Raw genomic sequence first — 22,849 nt, 5'->3', positions numbered from 1 at the left:
TTATAGATTCGGACTATAAAGGGTAAAAAACAAATGAATATACTAGCATTAATATACAGTGTAATATGAGAATAATTAACATTAACTGTGGAAGTCCTCCATTAAAATGTAAAAACATCCAGCACTGAAATCACTTTTTGAAATGTATCAGTTTATGATACATTCTTCTTGCCCATAAACTTTATAATGAATTAATGGTTTTACCTTTTGTTCATTTTGAGGTGCCAAGGCTTTTTCAGGACTTGAAACCTGTGCAGTAGATGGAAACGCAGTGTCTACCATCTGCCCAGCTGTAGCTGGCACAAGCGCAGTCTCAGAGTTTGTGTTTTTCAGTGACGGGATCATTGAGGGCGCATCTCCAGAACTTACTTTGGAGACTGTATTTTGTTGCCTGGGGGCTGATACAGGCTCTTGAGAGCAAAGTGCTGTTCTATGAGTAGGATTTAGCCTATAGTGTCTCGACAAGCCTCCATTTCCTATATAGGCCTTCTCACAAGTTTCACATTTGAATGCTTTAGGGTTGAGGTTAAAGTTATTAATAGCCACACTGACTTTTCCTTCTTCATCTTCCTCTTCCTCCACACTTATCTCAGAATAGTCATCAGAGTCAGACTGATGGCCATCAGCTAGATCCTCCCGCTTGATAAACTTGTAGTCCTTCACTTTATACTTTGGAGGTCTAGACACGCGGCCAGATCGGGTCTTAATTTTCTGTGGCCTTTTTTGATTATTCTTCTCTCTTTGTCTTTCCTTCTTTGCCAGGGTAGGATCCATGGCCATCTTGGAATGAAGGGGATCTGCTACCACAGCCTTGATGGGGGTCTGGAGAGGTATCTTTTGAGATATAGGGAGAACACTTCCTGTGATTGGTTCAGGTCTCTGAAGGAGAAGTTGAATAGGTGCATCTCCTGCATTATGGAGGATGTACTGCTGCTCCCCAACCACTGGTGAAATGTGAATGATTTGGGGACAGGTGACATTTACACCTGAAGAGACATTCACTTTGCGATTTAGCTGATTTACAGACATGTGTGTTTGCTGGAATACTGCCAATGGTGCAACGGACCGTTCCTTTCCTTCCTGCGTTGGTGACACCTGGACTTGTATTTGGATGGGTTCCAGCTGATAGTGGAGTAAAAAAAAAAAGGTTAAAGTCCAAACCGAAAAAGACTATCCCATAAACTTTTCCATAAAACCACATCCACACAAACACCCACCACACACAACCACACATACACTTTCAAGCTTTAACACCCTTTACCTTGGGGCTTTATAATAGGTAGCAGCAGTTAAGGTCATTGACAGAAAACTTATTTCTCTGTTCCGAAATGTCTCTTTTACAAGATTTTTTCAAAAAAAAGGATGGAATAATAAGAATAAAGGACATTTATTATATTTTGTTATTTCATAAAAAGATATGCAATGATGTTTCAGCATTTTTCAGCTGAAATATTGGTAAATTTCACCATCAATATTCAAAACAAAACAAAATAGCAGCTTGAAATTTTTGTGTCTTTATTTGGTATCAAAATAAACCATTCTGATTTATCAGCTCTAATCTGGGCCAAAATAAGTACCAGCAGATAAAAATGAACTTTCTACAGTCATGCTGAAATACCATGGGATTTGGCTGAATACACCTTACAGGTCCTGGGTGAGGGACCAAACTAACGGAGATTCAAATAACCCTTAATCCAAAAAGGCACGTGAAACCTCTCCCAGAAAAAAGATGTTAGGGGCACACCCAAGAGGCAGGCCTGAAGGTTTCTCATCGGTGAGTGCCTGGTGGTTGGGCCTTCACTTAGGGCTGCACCGTGATTATATAGCATATGTACAATAATCACCAGGGTGAAACATTTGTCCGGACACTAGGTTTTCGGTACTATACGGACATTTATTTATGCCCACAATCTAGTGAGTGAATTAGCAGTACAGCTAAAATATTAATGAGATGCATATTGGGACACTCATAAGTTAGTGATTTGTATAAATTCGGTTAGAGGAGCACATCACATACTACTGTTTTAGTATATCATGGAAGCAATAAGCACTGAAGTGGCTGTGAAGGAAGGGGCAGCTCAAGAGCCACATCATCTTTTGAGTTTTGACTTATTAGAATTTGTGGATAAATGAGGTACAAAAGATGCTGGTGGTGTGCCAGTACTTTTTGCAGTTTAAAGTCCCACAAATTTTTTAAACATTAGGATATATCAAATTTATACAGATTTATATTTTTGACACACCACAAATTTCTAAAGCCCTGGGGTCTCATTCATAACCGTTGAGTACGCACAAAACGAGACCTAAAAGATGCATACGCCTCTTTCTATGCAAACGTTGCGATCTATAGAAACAAACTTGATGGCAGAATGTGCGCATATGTACGCCAACTCTGACCCACGCATGTGAACATTTTGGAGAAAAAAATACGACCGCGGGTGAAGAGGGTGAGCAATAACGTGAGTGGCATCAGTACATAAATAATAATTCCTTAAATTTCACTGATTCAGTCACATATTTATAATAGTGAATAAAATATATAAATAAAATATATAATCAGACTCAAATCTTAACATATTCTACATTTTTAATCTATGCGCCGCAGCTGATGAAATGTAAATGGGTAAGTGGTAGTCGTTAATATCACGATTATTTGGACACGGTGTAAAGCAATCAGTCTCACTGCTGAAAACACATAAATACCGCGATGACATTCGAGCGCAACATAACATAATGGATGCGCTGGCATTGTTAGAAGATTAAGCCAATGGCAGAATTAGAAGAGAACGGGTGTTCAGGGACCATGAAGATTTTTGGCCCATGATGATGACTGGCTCATAAACCGATTTAGATTACCTAGATGTGTGCTTTTGGAGCTATGTGCTGAACTGGGTCCAATGTTAGAGAGATCAACCCAACGGAACCGCACAATCCAAGTACAAATACAGGTACTGACGACCCTGAGGTTCCTTGCAACTGGCTTGTTACCAGCGGGAATTAGCCAACAGGTATATGTTATAATTAACAATAAAGCTGTGAATTTGTTCTAAAGCTTGTTTAGGAAATACAATAATAATCTATCGATACATCCATCCATCTCCACTTATCCTTGTGTTTAATTGTATTCTAGTTCTGGAATATCACAACCATCACTAAGCTCAATAATACCTGTCGTTTGGATGGGATTATTAAAATGACTAATAGATACATTAAGTTCCCTTACACTGTGGGAGAACAGGCCAACATCAACAGGCAATGTCCGGTTTCCCAAATGTAATCGGCGCAATTGACTGCACTCACGTTGCAATGAGGGCTCCATATGAAAACAAATTTATTTACGTGAATAGAAGACATGTACATTCTACTAATGTGCAAGTTATTTGTGATGCTGATATGGTCCTGACAAACGTGGTTGCATGATGGCCTGCTTCAACACATGACTGTTTTATCCTGGAACACAACAGTGTAGGGAGCAGACTGCAGGCTGGTGCTGCACGCGATGACTGGGTTCTTGGTAAGGTGATTACACAATGTTTTTATGTATAACTATTCATTGTTCATGTATTGAATCGTTCGGTTATGAAATGCAGGTGACAGCGGCTACCCTCTCAAGCGCTGGCTCCTCACCTCCCTTTCAAACCCCCAAAGTGCACAGGAAAATCCCTATAACGATGCTCATGCTCGTGCACGCACCATTGTGGAGCGTGCGATCAGCCTACTGAAATGCAGATGGCGATATTTAGACACATCAGGTGGCCGGTTGTTATACCTATGGAAGCCCGCTTCTGCCACCGTAGAAAAAAAAATATACAGTGGTACCTCGGTTCTCAAACTCACTAGAACTCGAATTTCTTGAAAGTCGAACAAACCAGTTTGACCTAGAACTCGATCTGAATATCAGAAGTCGAACCGTGAACGCTGACCTAATATAAATTGTACGTGCCAGAAAATGAGTCATACTACAATGCAATTCTTACTTGAATGCCTTCTTCACAGACTGGATGATTATCCAAATAAAGCAGCGCAACATTACAGTAACTAACAATAAATAAACCACTAACTTACGTGTACTATTAGAGCATTTATGTCATTTATTTAAACTTTATTTTACCAGGTAAATGAACTGAAAACCAGTTCTCACTGCTTTACGTGATATTCGGGAGAAGTAGCAGATTATGCATGGGAAGTTCGGAACTGCATAGGTGGGATACAAACGTCATGCGTGTAACTAAACTCTTCAGCCAATAAGGGCAAAAGTGTGTCATGACGGAGGCGGTTCCAGTTTGTGCAGCCGGGTGAGAGGTCGCAATGCATCTAACCGTAATGCATTGCGTCAGGATCAGAATGCGTTGCTTTAAGGCAGCACAGTAAGCAAGTCGAACGCACCCAATGACCGGACTGGGGAAACAAACTGAAACGCGGACTTAATACAGAGGACTAATGACAACAACCAGAAACAGCTGATCACATGGGGATCCCACACAAGGTTAAGGAGGGGGCGTGGCACACGAAAGGAGCAGACGATCGGGGTAGGACAGGGGTAATGTTGGGATAAGATCTTTATCGTTTTGGAAGCCATTAAGAGAAAAATGCTCTTCTTGTTTTATCCTGTTCATTTTGTGTTTAAATGCTAAAAAACCACCTGCAGGAGCAGCCATAAAGGTTCACTGCATTGTGGTTCGGGGAGCACTTGAAGGCTGAGGCCCTGCTGGATTGATCCCCGGCTGCTGAAACTGTCTTTAGGGACATGGAATGTGAACTCTCTGGTGGTACAGGGGCCTGAGCTAATGTGAAAGGTACTAACTAGATACTGTTGGCTAGTCGTGCTCACCCCAAACATGGAAGGGTCCGACTGGAAGGAACACATTGCCTGGTTCCAAGGGCGTAACTTTGGCTGGAACATTGGGGGGGGTTGAGTTCTCCACCCATTACAGGGGAAACATGATTATTGGGGGGTTATATTGGCTGGATCTGATTATTGGGGGGGTCATGTCCCCCCTAACCCCCCTGGAAATTACACCCATGCCTGGTTCAAACCCAATTGTCTTCTGTTACAGGACTTCTGTGCTAAAAACAGTTTGTCAATAAACACCATGTTCGACCTTACAGGTGTTCATAAGCTCACCTGGCACCAGAACACCCTAGGCTGCAGCCACAAATGCACAACTTAACACTATTATTATTATTATTATTATTATTATTATTATAAGGACAGAAAAAATCAAACAAGTGCCTTTCACTTGATGCCTTTATTGGGGGAATGAATGAAGTCAGATTAAAAATTGTGTGGTACACCCCCCAATGCAACAGTACTAGAACAAAACAGACCAATAAGAAACAAAAATTCAGCATGCATCTTAGAACTGTCTGTGTATTTCTTTTTTGTTGTCAACCATCTGTCTCCGAGGATCTTAATTTAAGTGACTAGATTTTTAACTAATTTCTTAAAATCAATAAGTTCATATAGAAAAAGAAAAAACTACTATATATACAGTGGTTACATTTTCACATTACAATGCCATACAATGATATATATATACAGTATAGATACAGTGGTACCTCAGAACTTGAACTTAATCCGTTCAGAACTCAGGTTCGAATCCTAAAAAGTTCGAGTTCTGATCAAATTTTCCCCATAAGAAATAATGGAAAACCAATTAAATTGGTTCCTGGCCCCCAAAAATTACACCTAAATATGTTTTGTTTTTTTTAGCTTTTAAACACAAAATGAACACGATAAAACAAGAAGAGCATATACAGTACTAAACATATCTAAGCACATTTATCAAAACAGTAATTTAAGAACATAAGAACATAAGAAATATACAAACGAGAGGAGGCCATTCGGCCCATCGAGCTCGCTTGGGGAGAACTAATAGCTCAGAGTTGTTAAAATCTTATCTAGCTCTGATTTAAAGGAACCCAAGGATTCAGCTTGCACTACGTTATCAGGAAAACTATTCCATACTCTGACTACACGCTGTGTAAAGAAGTGCTTCCTTAAATCCAGTTTGAATAAGACCAGTATAGTAAGAAAATAAATGTATCCAAACAATGTGTAAAGTAAAAAAAAAAAAAATGTGTCCTGCTCCGATCGTCTACTCCTGTGTGCCATGCCCCCTCATTAACCCTGTGTGGAATCCACATGTGATCGTCAGTTTCTGGTTGTTGTCATTAGTCCTATGTATTTATTCCACATTTCAGTTGGTTTCCCCAGTCCGGTCATTGTATTATCTGTCTGTATTTTGCCTGCCTTACCTGTAATTAAAGCCCGTATTCCTCGATACCCTGATGTCTGCCTCATTGTTTTTGTTCCGTCCCCGCTCGGCATGTATTAATGGTTTATTATTAATGATATTAAAATAATAAGAAATCTTTATTTTTAATGTATTTTATTATATTATAATAATTACTGTTACTGTCTATCATTCTCTAAATGTATTTTTACTGTCTAAATATATGTATTCAGCTAGTGTAAACATGCACGATGCTAAAAAAAAATGCTTAACAAAAACAAAACATTTAGGTGTAATTTTGGTGGGCCGGGAACCAATTAATTGGTTTTCCATTATTTCTTATTCCATCACAACTCAAACTTTTTAGGATTTGATCCAGAGTTCTGAACGGATTAAATTCGAGTTCTGAGGTACCACTGTAGTTAACGCTGGTACATGTATACTGTGGCGAGCTTTCAGGCCATTATCAAAAAAAAGGGTGATGTCGCTTTAAGACAGAGAGAAGGCTCTTTTAGAACAAAAGTTCTGCCATTACAAACAGCTAGCTGTCACCACAAACTAGCAGTGGCACAGACATGGGAGTCAATTTATGAGACACTCAAACCTGTATTTTGTGCATGAATATGAGTGCTTGACACTTAGCGCCCCATGCAAGACCAGCAAGAATTTCATTGTATGGCATTGTAATGTGAAAATGAAACTTAAGAGCATTCTGACCATCATATGATCTTGGAGAATTTATAGTAAATTAATTTGTGTGCACAAGATAATTAACTTGGCATTTATAAATAATTTGTGTGTAAAATGTGTTTTTATTAAAAACACTGGCAGTTGTCATCATTGCAAAACGGATGCAGTAGAATCAGTGTCGTAACCCAAGTAGAGGAGCCCAAACATGTTTCCCTGGACGCGGGGCGGTCCTTGGAAAAAATGTTTGAGAACCTCTGGTCTAGAGCATGGCCCCAGAATCACCACTTGAAACTATATTTATTCAAACTTAGGCAGTGTTAAGATATTTCAAAAATACTCCAAAGCAGCCACTCTCTGTTTTATGAGTATGAGTATGAACACATGGAAACACTGCAACATTTTTCTTCACCAAATCCACAATTTAGTATTTCCCCAAGGCTTATAGCTTTAGGGGGGTGGGGGGGCAGATGGACACCGACAGAATTCATGGTGTTCATGGGTTTCTTTTAATGACAACAGTCAATATAACAACTGAACTAAACATCAGAACATTTCTTTTTATGACAAAGTGTGCAGCTTTTGCCACTGCAGTGTATCTTTCTGGGCTCTTCTGAGAGCGAGTGTTGCCATCTTCACCATCCTGGGAGCGTTTAAAAAAAATACAGATATTTTGGTCTGCATTTCAGATGGTTGACATCGACATATTTTCCGACACATGCTCTCTGTCTGCTGGTGGGAGTGTGCTCACCTGTATGTGCACGGCTGTGAGCACGCATCGGGGCGGAACTCTGCCATGCACGATACAGAGCGCAGAGGAGAATTGTAAACGCACGACCGTATAGAGACAAAAATGACAAGCTGTTGTGTAAATAAGATAAATAACAGGAGGCTATTTAGTTTGTTTAATAAAAGGACAATGTATACATCTGTTCCATAGGAAAGGTAACCTTAAATGACTTCTGTTGTGATCTGGCGCTATACAGAAAATAAAATAAAATTAAATTAAATTAACTTGACCTTCAAGGGGGGGGGTGGGAGGTGCCGTTGGGGGGGCTAATATAATGGTAGGGGAAACACTACAATGGATCTAGCATGTGGAATGCTCTGGAGCACAGAATCATTAAACACCTAACTACTAGGGATGGCACGGTTCATGAAAAAAAAACGAATCGTTCGGTTCGCTTGTCTCGGTTCGGAGCATGCATGCATCGCACGGTTCGACGGTTCATGACATGCGCAATGTAGCCTCGTATGTGACGTCAGTGTGTTTCCCTTTCACACGAAAGAATAGGCTATATGCACAGAGAGGTGTGACGTAGTTCCGGTAAAAGTTCAGCCAGCTAAGTAATTTCCGGTAGCCTTTCGTTTGCTGCGTTTAGCTCGTGTTTTCGGCGTTACCACCCTGTCTCTGAAGAAAACGTTTAAATTTCAGCCAACCGATAGCACAACATCTGAACACTGTTGTGCGCCTTTGTTGTGTGACTTTATTTAATGTGCGGTTAGGCACTTTGTTAAAGAAAATTAAGTTATCTGTGACAAAGCACTCCAGTGAGTGTCATGCCTCGATCGTCCGCTCTTTCCGTGTGCCGCGCCCCCTCGTTAACCCTGTGTGGATTCCCCGTGTTTACCAGCTGTTCCTGATTGTTGTCAAATTTGTCATTACTCCATTGTATTTAGTCCGCGTTTCCGTTTCTTTCTCCAGTCCGGTCATTATATTGTAATTCTGCTTTACCGCTCGTCTGTGTTCCTTTTGCTCATTAAACCCCACATTCCCCCGATCCTAGGTCTCCTCGCCTCTGCTTCCCCGGTCAGCGTTGTAACAGTGAGCCTGCTTCCATGCTGCAATGTGAACATTTGCCATGTTTCTAAAAATTCTGTTTATTGCACAGTGTCTGACCACACAGACCTACAAGCTATTGCCAGATGATCATACTAGACATATCAACTGGACATATTTTGCACTATTACAGATTGATGTCTTGTACAGTACATACACAGAAACTGATTTTATCGATTACTCAAGAACATTCAATATAATTAATACCAATTTTTTTTCACAATTTTTTTAAACATTATATGCGTCTCTTTTTGTATGTTTTCTAAATAAGACCGCGTGCCCATACCCAACTGTAATAGCGATTAAAGCGATCTATTCTTTTAGCATTTATGTTAAGGCAAGACTTTTATTTTATTACTGTTCTGGGATTAATAATGTTTAATAATTTTAATAATGTGCTTTAAGTCAAGTCAAATTCAGTTTATGCATGATTACATGATATAACTTTTTTAATACTGTATCCTAAATTGTGGATAATTAAGCTATATATCATATGCTGAAGTACATTTCTGGAGTGTTAAAGATTTAAAAAAAAAAAAAAAAAAAAAAAAAAAAAAAAAAAACAAGAACCGTACAGAACCGAAAACTGTGACCCCAAAACCGTGATACAAACCGAACCGTGGGTTTTGTGAACCGTGCCACCCCTACTAACTACTAGGGGCGTAGTGGTATTTGGTATATTATCACAGCATTCAGTACAGCCCCGGTGGTTCAAAACACACAAATAAGCCACGGTATTACAATATGCCCGTCATATGCACCTTTGACAAAATATAAATCTAAAAAACTGGGGCGGTGTTCTTTTCGAGGGCTAGAATTTATATGTCATTATACAACAACAGATGGCATAAATTATCTGCCTCCTAGCTAAAGGTAGCGACATACTTCAAATGTAAACGATGTTCTTTGAGCAATATGACATTGTACAAGCGATGATCCCACCCATTGTCGACAAATGGCTAACAATGTGACAGCATGGAGTTGGGTAGTGCTTATCTTTAAAAGGTGTAAATTAATACATGTAATCATGTATATTTATGTTAATAGTTACTGTGTAATGTTTGCCATGGAATGTGTGCATTTTGTTACCGTTTAACAGTGAGTGTCATGTAAACTCCCAGGTTCCTTGTGTGTGTCTGCTAGTATTAAACCGAAACTGGTTGTTAGTAAAGAGTATTTCATTTTAAAAGAGCTATCATCTTCTTTATTAAAATTATTCGACGACTTGCCACAATCCATTCTTTTGCCCCCTTTATGTGGGTCTGCTGCGTCAAAAATATTCTGCGCTCTGTTGGGTTGTGGAGTTTGTAATATTGAGCATCTATCTACACTTACTGTGCTGCGATTGCCTGTGTTTGCTTTTTAACAGTGATATGCTTAACTTTGTACATCCATCCATTATCGCTTAATCCCAACCGGGGTCCTGGGGGGGCCCGGAGCCTATCCTGGGAACAACGGGCACAGGCAGGACCCAACCCTGGGCAGGGGCCAACACACCACTGGGCGCACACACACACAATTACGGGGCTGACTTAGATTCGCCAATTAACCTACCGCACACACTTTTGGACTGTGAGAGGAAACCAAATCCCCCCGACGGAAACCCACGCGAACACTGGTAGAGCATTCAAACTCCACATATAAATGTCCTACGCCTGGTCCTACAATTGCGAACTTCACAGCTATGATGCAGTTGCTGGGTGCAAAGCTGTTTCACCATAATCACTACATGCCTTTAGTGTTTCATTACTTAAATAAATAATTATTTTAAAAAAACCTGGACATTTCACATTTGACCCACAATAACTGTGTAATACAAGATGTACTGTAATAAAAAGTGATAAGTCATCAATGCGAGTTGATAAATTTAATGAATGGGAAAAAATTAATACACATTTTAGAAAAATATTTCAGCATGATGCCCTGTAAGGGACTGACGTGCCTCCCAGGGTATACCCCGGCACTGTGCCATTTGCTGGCTCGACAGGCTGCAGGCCCCAAGACCCTGACCAAAATAAACAATTATCCTTTGTAATTGCTGAAAAATATGGCACAGTGGCAACTTATTTCATTAAGCTAATAATGGCCCTAACTTAAATAACTAACAAATATCACACTCCATGGACAGAAAAAGTATATATATTACACAAACACGTGAATTGTTTCTCTCTCTCTCTCTCACACACACACACACACACTTCACCCCCCCATAATTAGTAATATACAAGTTTTAAGTTCCATTAATTACTTTTCAAAACCTTACACGTGCTCATCAAAGATGATTCTTAAAAACGTAAAATAAGTGTTTCATCGTTTTTTCTGGTTCAATTTAACAATTCCAGTGAGATTCAACTAAAGATACGTCGCAACCCTGTCCCTTGAGTTCTAAATCTTTGGTCAGTTATTGCTTTCAAAACATACAAATCTTCGGAATCAAGGTATGAATGTTCTTATTGCAAATCATTCCACAGTATGCCATAACAGCATTTCTTACAGCATTAATAATGCAGACTGCATTTCTGGCAAATGAAATATGCAGCACTTTCTTAAAAACCTAAATGTAAAAATGTTGACAGCAGACACGTTACACACAATTAGGTATAACCCAGGAGTAAGCGCTTTGACGACAAGCGGCCGTGCCTTCAAATATTACCTTCCTCAGTTGCGTCCCGTTTTGCGACTGACTCTGCTGGAGCGCCACTTGCTTGGCGACGTTTTGTAGCTGCTGGGACGCGTTCTGCATGATAGCCAACTGCTGTTGCCGCTGCGGCTGAACTGTCACATTAGTCTGGCTTTCGGCCGTGAAGAGAGACGCGGGCTCGATCGCAAAATAAGCGGTAGTCTGCTCTGCCGTGGCCGGCGCCGCTGGTTTCCTGCACTGGGTGGCCGACGGCACGATGTGCTGCTCGACGTGCATGGCAGATTTCTGTGATCTGCTAACTTGTTGTATCACTTGTTGCAGCTCTTTTGGGGCCAAACGTCCGCAGTGGGCGATCCGAGCAGGGGGACGTTCAGATACACAAGGAGTCTCGCTCTCTGTTATCGCACAAAACGGCTGCTTCTCCAATTGCTCCAGCAGTTGTTGCTGCTCCTCTGCAGTTAACCCGGTGCCTTCTACAAAACTGCCGTCCGGCTGCACATAAATAATTGTGGTTGTTTCTGGCAATACAGTGTTTACAATCTCACTGGACATGGCAGTATAATTAGTTGTACCAGTACCAGGGGTTTCAACAAATGATGTTGCGATGTTACGATTTAGTAACTGCTTGACGTCGGTATATTGGTTAATAACTTGGTAGTCACTTTCCAGGTCCGTCCCCTCATGGGCAGAAGTCTGCAAGTACTCCAAAATGTCCGAGGTGTCCGTCACATCCTTTACTGTAACCTCCACACAGCGATTCTCTGCTATATCCTTCTTCTCTATAGCATTGGGCGTCAACACAAAGCTCCTCCCGAGCATCAGTTTAGCACCCTCATGCAATTCCAAAGTACTATCGCACCCTACGTTCTCAGATCCATTTTTCGTGTTTCTTTCATTCTGTTTGTCCGCCATTTTGGAGTGAATTCTTAAGCTGGTAGAGTGGAAAACAAACCAAATGTCACCCGAATATTCACACACAAATACCTCCTTGAACAATACAGAACAATCTGCGAATATTAATTAAAAGTATAACACAACACTTGACTGCCGCAGCTTTTTAAAACGCAATAGGAAATGTTAGTTTAACTGATATTTTCCTGAGCTACCATTGGCAGTCAGATGTACCTCTATAGCGAACGAAAAGCCCTCCTCTATCTACTTTAGCCAATCAGATGCGACCTTTACCGTACTGTAATGGCAGCTCCTTGTTCCAATCCGAATTACAAATATGCTCTTCCGTTATTTACTACGCATGAGGAACTACGGAAGCCATCATAGGTCATGTTTAATAACAGTCTCAATAGTTGCACTAAATTGAAAGAGTTTTAGTGGAACCCATAAAACAGAGGTGTTAAGATCAGCGATCTGATCTTGTTTTTGTTTTTAGAGATGAGATTCAGCAGCTGGCTGCATGGTACAGTGAGAACAGTCTGTCTCTGGATGTGGAGAAAACTAAAGAAATTATTGTCGACTATAGGAAAACTCATACTGCCTGCCTGCCTACCTAACACTCAGCATCAAAAGCTCCACAGTACTAGGGTGACCAGATAATCCATGTCAGGGAGGACACTTTGAACTACTTCGGGTTTTACAAACTACTTTCAAATAGAAAGGCTCCTCTACTTGGCTAAATAGTTCAGCTATTCTTGTGCTTTTTCCTTGAGTGAGACTCATCCAGCTGTTTCACATTAGCATTAGTGACACATGCATGATTATAGGAGACTGGCCAATCAGCACACAGCAAGAACTAAAGTGAAATCCAGGTCCTTTTAATTGAAATGGTTTACAATTTACAATTCCTGTCCTAGCTCAGAGTGTCCTCCCTGACATGGATTATCTGGTCACCCTACAGGCCTACACAGTACAGACAGTTAAGAGCACTAGGTTTCTCTGAGTGCATATCTCAGATGACCTCACCTGGACCACCAACACCTCCTCCCTCACCAATAAGGCACAGCAGCATCTTCACTTCTTAAGACGCATGAAGCAAGCAAACCTCCCTCCTCCCAGTTTTCTGCTGGGGCAGCATAGAGAGCATTCTGACCAGATGCATCCCTGTTTGGTACAGCAGTGCCAGTGTTGCAGACCAAAAGAGCCTGCAGAGGATTGTCAAAAAAGCCGGCAACATCATAGGGGCATCTCTCCCCTCATTCCAGGACATCCTCCATAAGCACTGCATCAGAAAGACCTCTTGCATTGTGTGCGACTCCTCACACCTCTCACATGGACTCTTCACACTGCTCCTATCTGGCAGATGCTATTGCAGCATTAAAGTCTGATCGGCCAGACCATATGTGAGCTTTTTCCCACAAACCATCAGTCCCCTCCTACTTTAATGATATTAACACCAATACATACAGTAAACTGGTTAAATTTGCAGATGCCACCATGGTGGGTTGTGTAGCAGATACTGTTGTAGCACAGAGGCTACAACAGGATCTTGATTTAATTAGTGACTGGGCTGAAACCTGGCAGATAAAATTTAATGTAGATAAATGTAAGGTAATCCATGCAGGGAGCAGAAATATAAAGTATAGATATTTTATGGCAGGGGTGTCAAACTCCAATCTGGGGGGCTGGAGCCCTGTGTAGCTTAGTTCTTTCCCTGTTCCACCACAAATGATTCAGCTCAAGAGCTGTGTTGTAATTAGCACAAGGAGTTGAATCAGGTGTGTAAAATGAGGGTAAACCAAAAACTGTGCAGGGCACTGGTCCTCCAGGACTGGAGTTTGACACCCCTGTTTTATGGGTTCCACTGAAATAAAGGTAGCTGATTATGAGAAAGTCCTTTGTGTGTATGTTGATGCTTCCATGTCCCACTCTCGCCAGTGTGGGGAAGCAATAAAAAAGGCCAATAGGATGTTGGGTTACATATCTAGGTGTGTGGCATTTAAGTCAAGGGAGGTGATGCTATGATTATACAATTCCTTGGTAAGACCCCACCTAGAATATTGTGTGCAAGTTTGGTCACCATACCTTAAAAGGACATTGCTGCCTTGGAAAGGGTGCAACATAGGACTACAAGAATGATTCCTGGTCTTAGAGGAATGTCTTATGAGGAGAGGTTAGCTGAGCTGAATCTGTTTAGCCTCGAGCAAAGGAGACTAAGGGGGGACATGATCCAGGTATATAAGATTCTAACGGGTCTGGATGCTGTTCAGCCAAATGGCTACTTCAATATTAGTTTAAATACTAGAACTTGTGGCCATAAGTGGAAATTAGCGGGAGAACATTTTAATTTTAACAACTCTGAGCTATTAAAGTTCTCCCCAAACAAGCTTGATGGGCCAAATGGCCTCCTCTTGTTTGTAAATTTCTTATGTTCTTATGTTCCTCACCTAACTAACTGGCCCTTACTCTGGCCCCCCACACACACCTGAACTGTGAACTGAACTCTGCTTTGCACTTTACAGATCAGTCTTATATGCTGCTACATGCACAAAACACAACAGTGTTACATCTACTTACACACTATCTCACTTACTGTATATTAATATTAAACTGCTGCTAATCATCTGCACATTTAATGCACACATAATTATATTCCACTATGCTGATACGACATTTCCACACTTTCTGATTGTTAAAAATGTCTTTTGTACTAAATTGCAGATTTTTACTTCTTGTTTAGAGTTTATATTTATGGTATATTTATATATGTGTATTTTATGTACCTTTTTTGTAAACTGTAAAAACTGGAGCCACATTGTCTCGTCTCATTGTATACATGTATATAGCTGATATGACAAAGTTTACTTTGACTTTTTAAAAGCATTTTTGTTATTATATCTTTGGCACTTGTGCTTTAAGTGTAGAGTCTTTTGGTAACAGGTTCCACTGCACAAGGGTGTTTGATGTGTCAAGAGGCAGGGGTGATAAATCTGAAGAAAAATTTCAAATTCAGATCTCACTCCATTTTTAACATTAAATAATTAGCTTTATTTGACAAACTGGGTGCACATATCAAGTTTCTAACATAAGCACTGAAAGATCTAGCAGTAGCACAAAGTTGCAGCATATAGAATGGACATCTCAATATACTGTTTCCACAGGTCTCCTCTCAGTGTCCAAAGACATCCATATCAGGTGAATTTGTATCTTTATATTGCCCATTGCAGAGCTGTGGTACTTGAGTCTGGACACTATGATGAGGGAGGCATTCCAGGCAGTGGGTGTAGAGCGCAATCCTGACTTAAAGGCAAAGTCACACTTCATTCTTCTGTAACCTTTCCTCATCTGTTTTATAACTGTCCTCTCTCTATGAATTTTCGGTTGGATATTGCCACCTTTTTATTGGTATGTTATAATCTTTTACAGATCCTGGACAGTATGATCTTTGTTTTGCACATATAATTCCAGTATATCTAATGTTGTGATTCCTTTGGGGGAAATTCCATATACACAAGGCCAGAGTCAAAGGTTTAAATTAAAATTTTTATTTATTTTCACATGATTTACATTCCCTCTTCAATTCGATAAATGCAATCTCAAGAGTGATAAACAGTAAAGCTTATAGATCATTTTCTTTGCTGATGTTTTGTATAATATTATTATTTTACTTTAAATTTTTAAAATTATTTTATTTCTTTATTTACTTTGTATGCTGTCCGTATATCCCCAGACTAATTATGATTGTTGTTGGTTGTTACTCAGACTCTTTGATATGTATACATGCCTTCTGTTTATACTACTGTCCACACACCTTTGTTATCATTTACAAACCTAAATAAAGTTTAATTGGGAAAATACCTTTTCACGTGCACACAGGATGAGTGATGTAAATTTCATCATCAGGATTTTGTAACTTTTACTGTCCAGATAATCTAGACAGTATATGTGGTATGGTATTTTCAAAAGACACAGTATTCCTGCATTTTTTAATCTTGGTGATAAAACTCCCAGAGGGGGAGGGGGGATTTTAAAATGCCATGCCATTTACATGTTCCAGGCTATTGCCTTACAGAGTGGACAAGTAAATCAATTTACTTTTTTTTGTCAAAACAGCATCATTAAGCAAAAACTAAAAGCCTAATGCACTTGACAGTTTGGCAGTGGGGGAGCCATAAGCCCTCAAGGAGTTTGTGTGAACACGCCTCAAAGTCTGTGAATCCGTGTCTGTGTGGACTTTGAAACTGGGCCAGTAACAGATGCCTGCACGATAAAAAAATTAAAAAGATTACATTGTGACAGATCATTAATGATCATAAATATATGACATGAAGATATTTTAAGAAATATATGTCATAATGGTTAGTTATTTTATTTATCAGAATTAGCTAATCACAATAATGACTAACGAAATTGGCTAATTATTACAGAACCCCCATATCTGTGATCCAAGAAAAGTTAAAAAAAAACTCCAGAAATGGCTCAGACTGAGCTTTTATTCAGACCGTAGTAGTTCATATCCCCGGAAACACACATAAATTGTACCTTTTAGCTCTACTGTAAGCCTTATTGCATAAAAGTGGCAATTAAATATGAGTCACAAGTACATTGTCTACATGAGCAAAAAGAAAACTGTTGGTGGTCCCTCCAGACCTCCCCATACACCAATAGTTCATCCATTACTGTAATGTCACAGTAAATTATGGTCTTGGTACAAAAGAGAAGAGAGAAAACAGAATATAAGCATTTTAAATATAAACAGCATAAATGACATTTTCAAACATGTATTATATGTTTTAATGTACAAGTAACAAGATTTTTTTCAAACTGTTATACAATTGGAATGATAACTGAACAAGTATATTTTCAAACAACAACAACAAATTTATTTTTGTATAGCGCATTATCACAACATTATATCGTCTCAAAGCGCTTTACAGCATCCCCACCCAAAGCCCCCAGTGAGTAAGCTATAGGCGACAGTGGCAAGGAAAAACTCCCCAGAAGGAAGAAACCTTGGGAGGGACCAGACTCAAAGGGGGAGCCCATCCTCCAGGGGCTGGCAGGGAGAGTCAAATACAGTAAAATTTGAGACACAAACAGGGAGCAGGGGGGAGATGATAAGCCGGTGCCACCGCTCCCTCCAATCGCCAGGCAACCAGAAGGCAGGCAGCGGGTCATACATGGAAGGTGACACAGGCAGAACGGTGAGCTGGATGCACGGACGTCATTGGTAGTGGCGACGTCACATGTTGCAGGGTGTGCTGGACATCTTGATAGATTGAGGTCTCCAGGCAGCACCCCCCAGGAGGGGGCAGTGCTAAAAGTTAGATGAGTGCAATATGAAGTGCAATGTGCAAGCTCCGGCAGATATGCATATGGCAGCATAAGTAGGAGGGAGAGGCAGGTGGGAATGCAGGCATGGGGAGTCCCTGAAATGTCAGCACTCCAATCCCACAAGCGATTGTGAAGCTAGAGTTACAGCACTGTCAATTCAGTTTATCCAAAGCCAATGGCACCGATCCCCACCCAGCTCTACACCTCACACTATAGGTCTAACTGGGAGTGGGGAGTTAGCTAGAGCTAGAACTAGAGTCCCTATAAGCTAAACTAAACAAGCGTGTTTTTAGTCTAGACTTGAATATTGACAGTGAGCCTGAAACCCGCACATCTGGTGAAAGACCATTCCACAGATAAGGAGCTCTATACGAGAAAGCTCTGCAGCCTGCCGTAGCTCTTTCTACCCTTAACAGATATCCCGCACCTTGAGAACGAAGCAAGCGCAGGGAGTTGTATGAGGTCAGCAGATCACTAAGGTATTCTGGTGCAAACCTACATATAACAACAAAGACTAGGAGAATACAGGTAAAATGCATTTATGAAATTTAACAATTTCCAGGTGATCCATCCAGTACATCTAGAAATTGTACAGGTTGGTGCGTGAGAGAGGAGTACGGATTAGAGCAAGTGACAGGGCTGTCCATGGAATCTTTTCCGGCAGCCCCGTTTCTAGGTATATCCTCCTGAGACCCCACCCATTCATTTATGTCCATTGTAGTGGACATTTTATTTTTGCATCTATCTTTTCACTGATGTTGGGAAACATATTTATTCCTGTTGTGTACTAAAGAGGACATGCTGTGAAATTAAAAATAAAAATAAATTTGAAAAAATCTAAATTGTAAGATGTCTTATTTCCTCCAAAGACAAATAACCTAAAATTGAAGGACACTTTTTTCCTTGGGTCTCAGGAGGATATTTAGTTTTGGGCATTGCAGGCAATCAATACTACAGAGACACTCTTGGAGCAGCAGGCACAAACTTCTTCATCCTATGTTACTGGTAACTGACATTTCGATTGCATTTCCAGTCACTGGTTTTTATATTGCATCTTTACTTGCTGCAATTGGATTAGAACTGTGTAATAAAAGTATAAAGGACATTATTTTAAGCAATTGCTAAAGTAAAATTTGAAATATTAATATGCATTTCTAAAATGGGCTATGATTAGGGTGACCAGATAATCCATATCATCCCGGACACCTTAAAACCAAAAGGCTCCTGCGCTTGGCTCAATTGTTCAGTTCTTGTGCTTTGACGGGTTTGTTTCCTTGACTAAACGACTCATCCAGCTGTTTTTTTTTTTATTGCTTTTTTAACAGTATACAAACAATGTAAAACACATAACAAATACAAATTGCATTTTAAAGAAAAAGGGGTACATATTCTTTCTCATTTACAACAGATTCTTCAGGGCCTTATATAAACTGATAGTTTTTACAGCTTTTCGTTTTTTTTAAGTCCATCCAACGTGTTAAAATAAAATTTCAATTCCAACTTAAACTGGCATATATTAGGCTTCTTTAAGGACCATTTGCATTTGTGAACATAAAATTTACCATGTAAAATAAACAGATTTAAAATAAAAACATAATTACCATTTAAGTTGTTTTCCCATAATAGAATAGGATATCTTTCCTATCTAAAAAAGTTTTACAGCCAGACAATGTTTCAAACAGATGTTCTATCTCAATCCAAAAGTATCTGACATGTAAACAATCATAAAACAAGTGCAGGATGGTTTCTGTACAGATACCACAAAAGGAACAAAGATCAGATATTTAATTTCTTTAACTGTGTGTTTGTGGGATAGATTAAGTGTAAAATTTTAAATTGAATTTCTTTTACTTACAGTTACACAATATTTATTGTTTAAAGTCCATGACATATTCCAATTGATATTTTCAAACTGGGAATTCCAAAAGAATTTAGATCGTAAGATAATAGGGTTATGCAGTAATATTCTGATAAATTTATTATTCCATTTCCTGTCTTTTATGTTAATACCATTAATAGTGATATCTGTTCTAGATATTGGCAGTCTATTTGGTATGTTGGTATCTTGCAAAAGTTGCATAAGACCTGAAGGAATTGCGTCAAAAACGATAGCAAATTCTCTAGGAGATATTGGAACATTGAATTTGATCAGAAATTCAGAATATGAGAGCAACTGCCCCTCTTGATTAGACAGCTGGGACACTAATAAGATGTTGTTTTCAACCCAATTGTGCAAGAAAAGGGATTTATTCTTAAATTTGATATATTTATTATTCCAGATTAGTTGTCTATAGGGAGAATAATTATGGTTATATATAAGAAGCCAGGATTCAAGTGCTTGCTTGTGAAAGTTAGATAATTGGATTGGAAGTTTACTCACAGAAAAATTACACTTTAGGAGGAATTCAATGCCACCAACTTTTTCAAAAAGTAGATTTGGAATTAAGTCTCATCCAGCTGTTTCACATTAACATTACACGTGCATGATTATAGGAGACTGACCAATCAGAACGGAACAAGAACTCGGTGCGTAAGTGAAATCCAGGTCCTTTTAATTGAAATGTAGATTACAAATCCTGTCCTAGCTAAAGGTGTCCGGGATGACATGGATTATCTGGTCACCCTAGCTGTGATATACGCATACACTGTAAACATAACGCCTAAGGCCCCGTGGGAGAAAAATAATTACAATAGGAATTACAATAGATTTACATAAATTTTTTACTTATTGGCAATTTTCTTCCAAGCTTCGCCACTTGACTGCGATCGAACTATTATTTTGGTTGATAATACAGTTAAAAAGTCTTTTTTAACTCTCAAGTTAACTTCGATGTTAAAATGCATATTTCCGTATACATTACTATCATAACCTAACATAACGCATGCCTCTACACAATTGTTTACGCAAGACTGCTTCCGCATAAAGTGCTTTGAGGATACTCGATCCGTACTTCATCGGTTCAAAACTGGGGTTCTGCGTAAAATGGAAACTTAGGGCAGATGACAGATTTTTTAAAACAAAACGGTAACACAATAATCTTTACTTTTTTTAATTCTGAATTTTTATTTTCAACAGTTACAACTTACAATAGTCCTTTACTTGTATCGACGTACACACGCATTTTTAGTTGACGCACTCCAATTTACGTCACTTCCGGAGCTAAATGTCAACCTATCATTGTATGTGGGTAGTGTGTTGTTTTCACTTTGCAAAAAGGCTAGCTCTTGATTAGTATAAAATTATATCTCACTGCTTTTTCTTATGGACAAACGTAACATTTGACTGTGACGTATTACACATTTCTCATTTTCCGTGAATGACGAGAATTTAATGTAAGTTAATGGTTGTCTTGTCATTTTTATTTTAGCTAACTGGTTAGCCTTCTTGCTTTTTAATCTTGTTTACTGACACTTCCGAAGGTGTTCTCTCGTCACACAGAATGGTGTTTTGTAGATTTTTAAAAGCTTTTTGATGTACTCAACAATTTGCATGTTAACTAGCTTGATAAATGGAAGCAGTGTTCTGTAGTTAGTGAAGGGCTTGTATTTTTAGGAAACCAGTATACCAAGTTGATTGGATATTTAGATGACTGGATGCAAAGTTTAGCTGGTTGATTAGTAATAACTCAGATTCACGATGCTTGTTTTTTCGCTTTAAATTTGTAAATAGTTCGCTAGTTTCATGTTATCTTGTTATTCTGCTAATCGTTTTATTTATGATGAATTGAAGAAAATGTCATATGGAAAATCGCCACTACCCTTGCATCTTAAGAGAACGTAGTTTACTAGAGGGTATCCGATTCATTTTAATGTACATGTTCTTCAATGTATTTCAGTCCACTTTCACTAAGAGATCTCTTGGATGTTTTTCTTTTTCAAAGTGTTTCACATCCACAGTTTACGTCAGTTATCCTCGGAAATCACTCAGTTAATATCGATACCATGGCGCATAGGAACACAATATTTATTTTTCTTGATTACTTAACATGTTAAGTGTGTACTGTTCAAGTTATGTCATGTACAAAATTTTGGTTTATATATAATGTCTATGACTTAAATGCACAGTGAAACCACAATAGAAAGAAGTTAGCAGACTTCACCAGACGACTTCTGAAAGTATTATAAAGCCGCTGATTATCCGCATGATAGTTGATTTTAGTGGTCTGCTGTATAAAGGACACTACCAACTTCCAAGAAGATAATGTTGACTATTGAAGATTCCCCCAGATATTTTTTACTTAAAAGATACACGGGAATGTAATGTACTGATTGAATATTGTTTTACAATATTTCATTACATTTAATTTTATAACATTGTTTTTTACAGTTATTTTAGAACAGGAAAAAGTCTAAAGATGATGCATGTCAGTAATGACAAACGTAGTTGCAGTGTTACATATTTTCTATATTTCCTGATTTTTAGCATGCAGAAGGTTCCTGCTGAGGCTTGTATTAAAATAGATAACACTACATGGTTTCTTAGAACATTTGCTTAAAAATCAGGCATAGATTAATGAATGCTGTTCAATCCAGTTGCCATGAGGAAGGCTGTAGACAGAAGGGAAAGCTATGCTCAATGTGTAGCAACGTGACCTCCAAGGTAATGAAATCAATTCCATTCTGGTTTAGTGGCCTATGGAATTAGCATGTTTCATGTGGGTTTACATGCATGGGGTTGCATCAGGGTCATGGGTTTACATCATCTAATCTCACGGTACAAGACATGTTGTTTAGATGGAGTGTAGTCTTTAGCATACCTGTCAAGTTTTGGATTTGAAAATAAGGGAAATTTTCCGGCACCCACCGCGAGCCATCCCACCACCCCAACCAAGCTCCAGTATCCCTTACATTTTAAGACAGGTGTACAAGAAATCTAAAATAACCACTTCTCATTTACATTTTATTTTCATTACACTTTTTCTTTTAATTTCTCATGTTTACTCATATGGCTCTCTGGCATTCACTAATGACTTATTATACAAATTTGTTGCAGACTTCATATCCTCGTTGAAGTCGTCACACAAGGTGAAAGTAACGTTGGCAATGCACACAGCATTGCCATTTTAACCTCCGCATTTATGACCTGGTTAATGTTGTAAATGACCTGCAAACTACTGCAGCTGGCAGTTCTCGTGAGGCTACTGACAGTTCAGTTTGGAGAGGCAGAGGATTTTTTTTTAAATGATATTATAATACGGGAGATTTACAGGAAAATACTAA

At 39.1% G+C, this 22,849-nt stretch overlaps 2 protein-coding genes across 4 annotated transcripts in view; one reads left to right on the top strand and one right to left on the bottom strand.

Annotated features, from left to right (window-relative positions):
* znf839 (zinc finger protein 839) overlaps positions 1–13,464 on the bottom strand; it is a 39,126-nt gene extending 25,662 nt beyond the window's left edge. The window contains exons 1-4 of one of the 2 annotated variants that reach the window (XM_023799065.2): positions 13,322–13,464; positions 11,417–12,335; positions 205–1,122; positions 1–13 (exon numbers count right to left, since the gene is read on the bottom strand). The exon at positions 1–13 is cut by the window's left edge and continues 197 nt beyond it. In XM_023799065.2, the coding sequence (XP_023654833.2) occupies positions 1–13; positions 205–1,122; positions 11,417–12,316 (1,831 nt within the window). In that variant the 5' untranslated portion in view covers positions 12,317–12,335; positions 13,322–13,464. Of the gene's footprint in view, positions 14–204; positions 1,123–11,416; positions 12,336–12,529; positions 12,568–13,321 lie in introns of those variants that run through there. The other variant, XM_023799064.2, reaches the window with a different exon arrangement.
* A 7,336-nt stretch (positions 13,465–20,800) lies between these two features.
* tecpr2 (tectonin beta-propeller repeat containing 2) overlaps positions 20,801–22,849 on the top strand; it is a 95,465-nt gene continuing 93,416 nt past the window's right edge. Inside the window, exons 1-2 of one of the 2 annotated variants that reach the window (XM_023799071.2) lie at positions 20,801–20,962; positions 22,163–22,229. The gene's annotated coding sequence lies outside the window, so the exon portion shown is untranslated. The remainder of the gene's footprint in view (positions 20,963–22,162; positions 22,230–22,849) is intronic. The other variant, XM_023799070.2, reaches the window with a different exon arrangement.

The sequence above is a fragment of the Paramormyrops kingsleyae genome, chromosome 14 (assembly GCF_048594095.1).
Source record: "Paramormyrops kingsleyae isolate MSU_618 chromosome 14, PKINGS_0.4, whole genome shotgun sequence".
Taxonomy (NCBI): domain Eukaryota; kingdom Metazoa; phylum Chordata; class Actinopteri; order Osteoglossiformes; family Mormyridae; genus Paramormyrops; species Paramormyrops kingsleyae.
The sequence above is the reverse complement of the archived record's forward strand: the minus strand, read 5'-3'. Positions and strand labels throughout refer to the sequence as shown.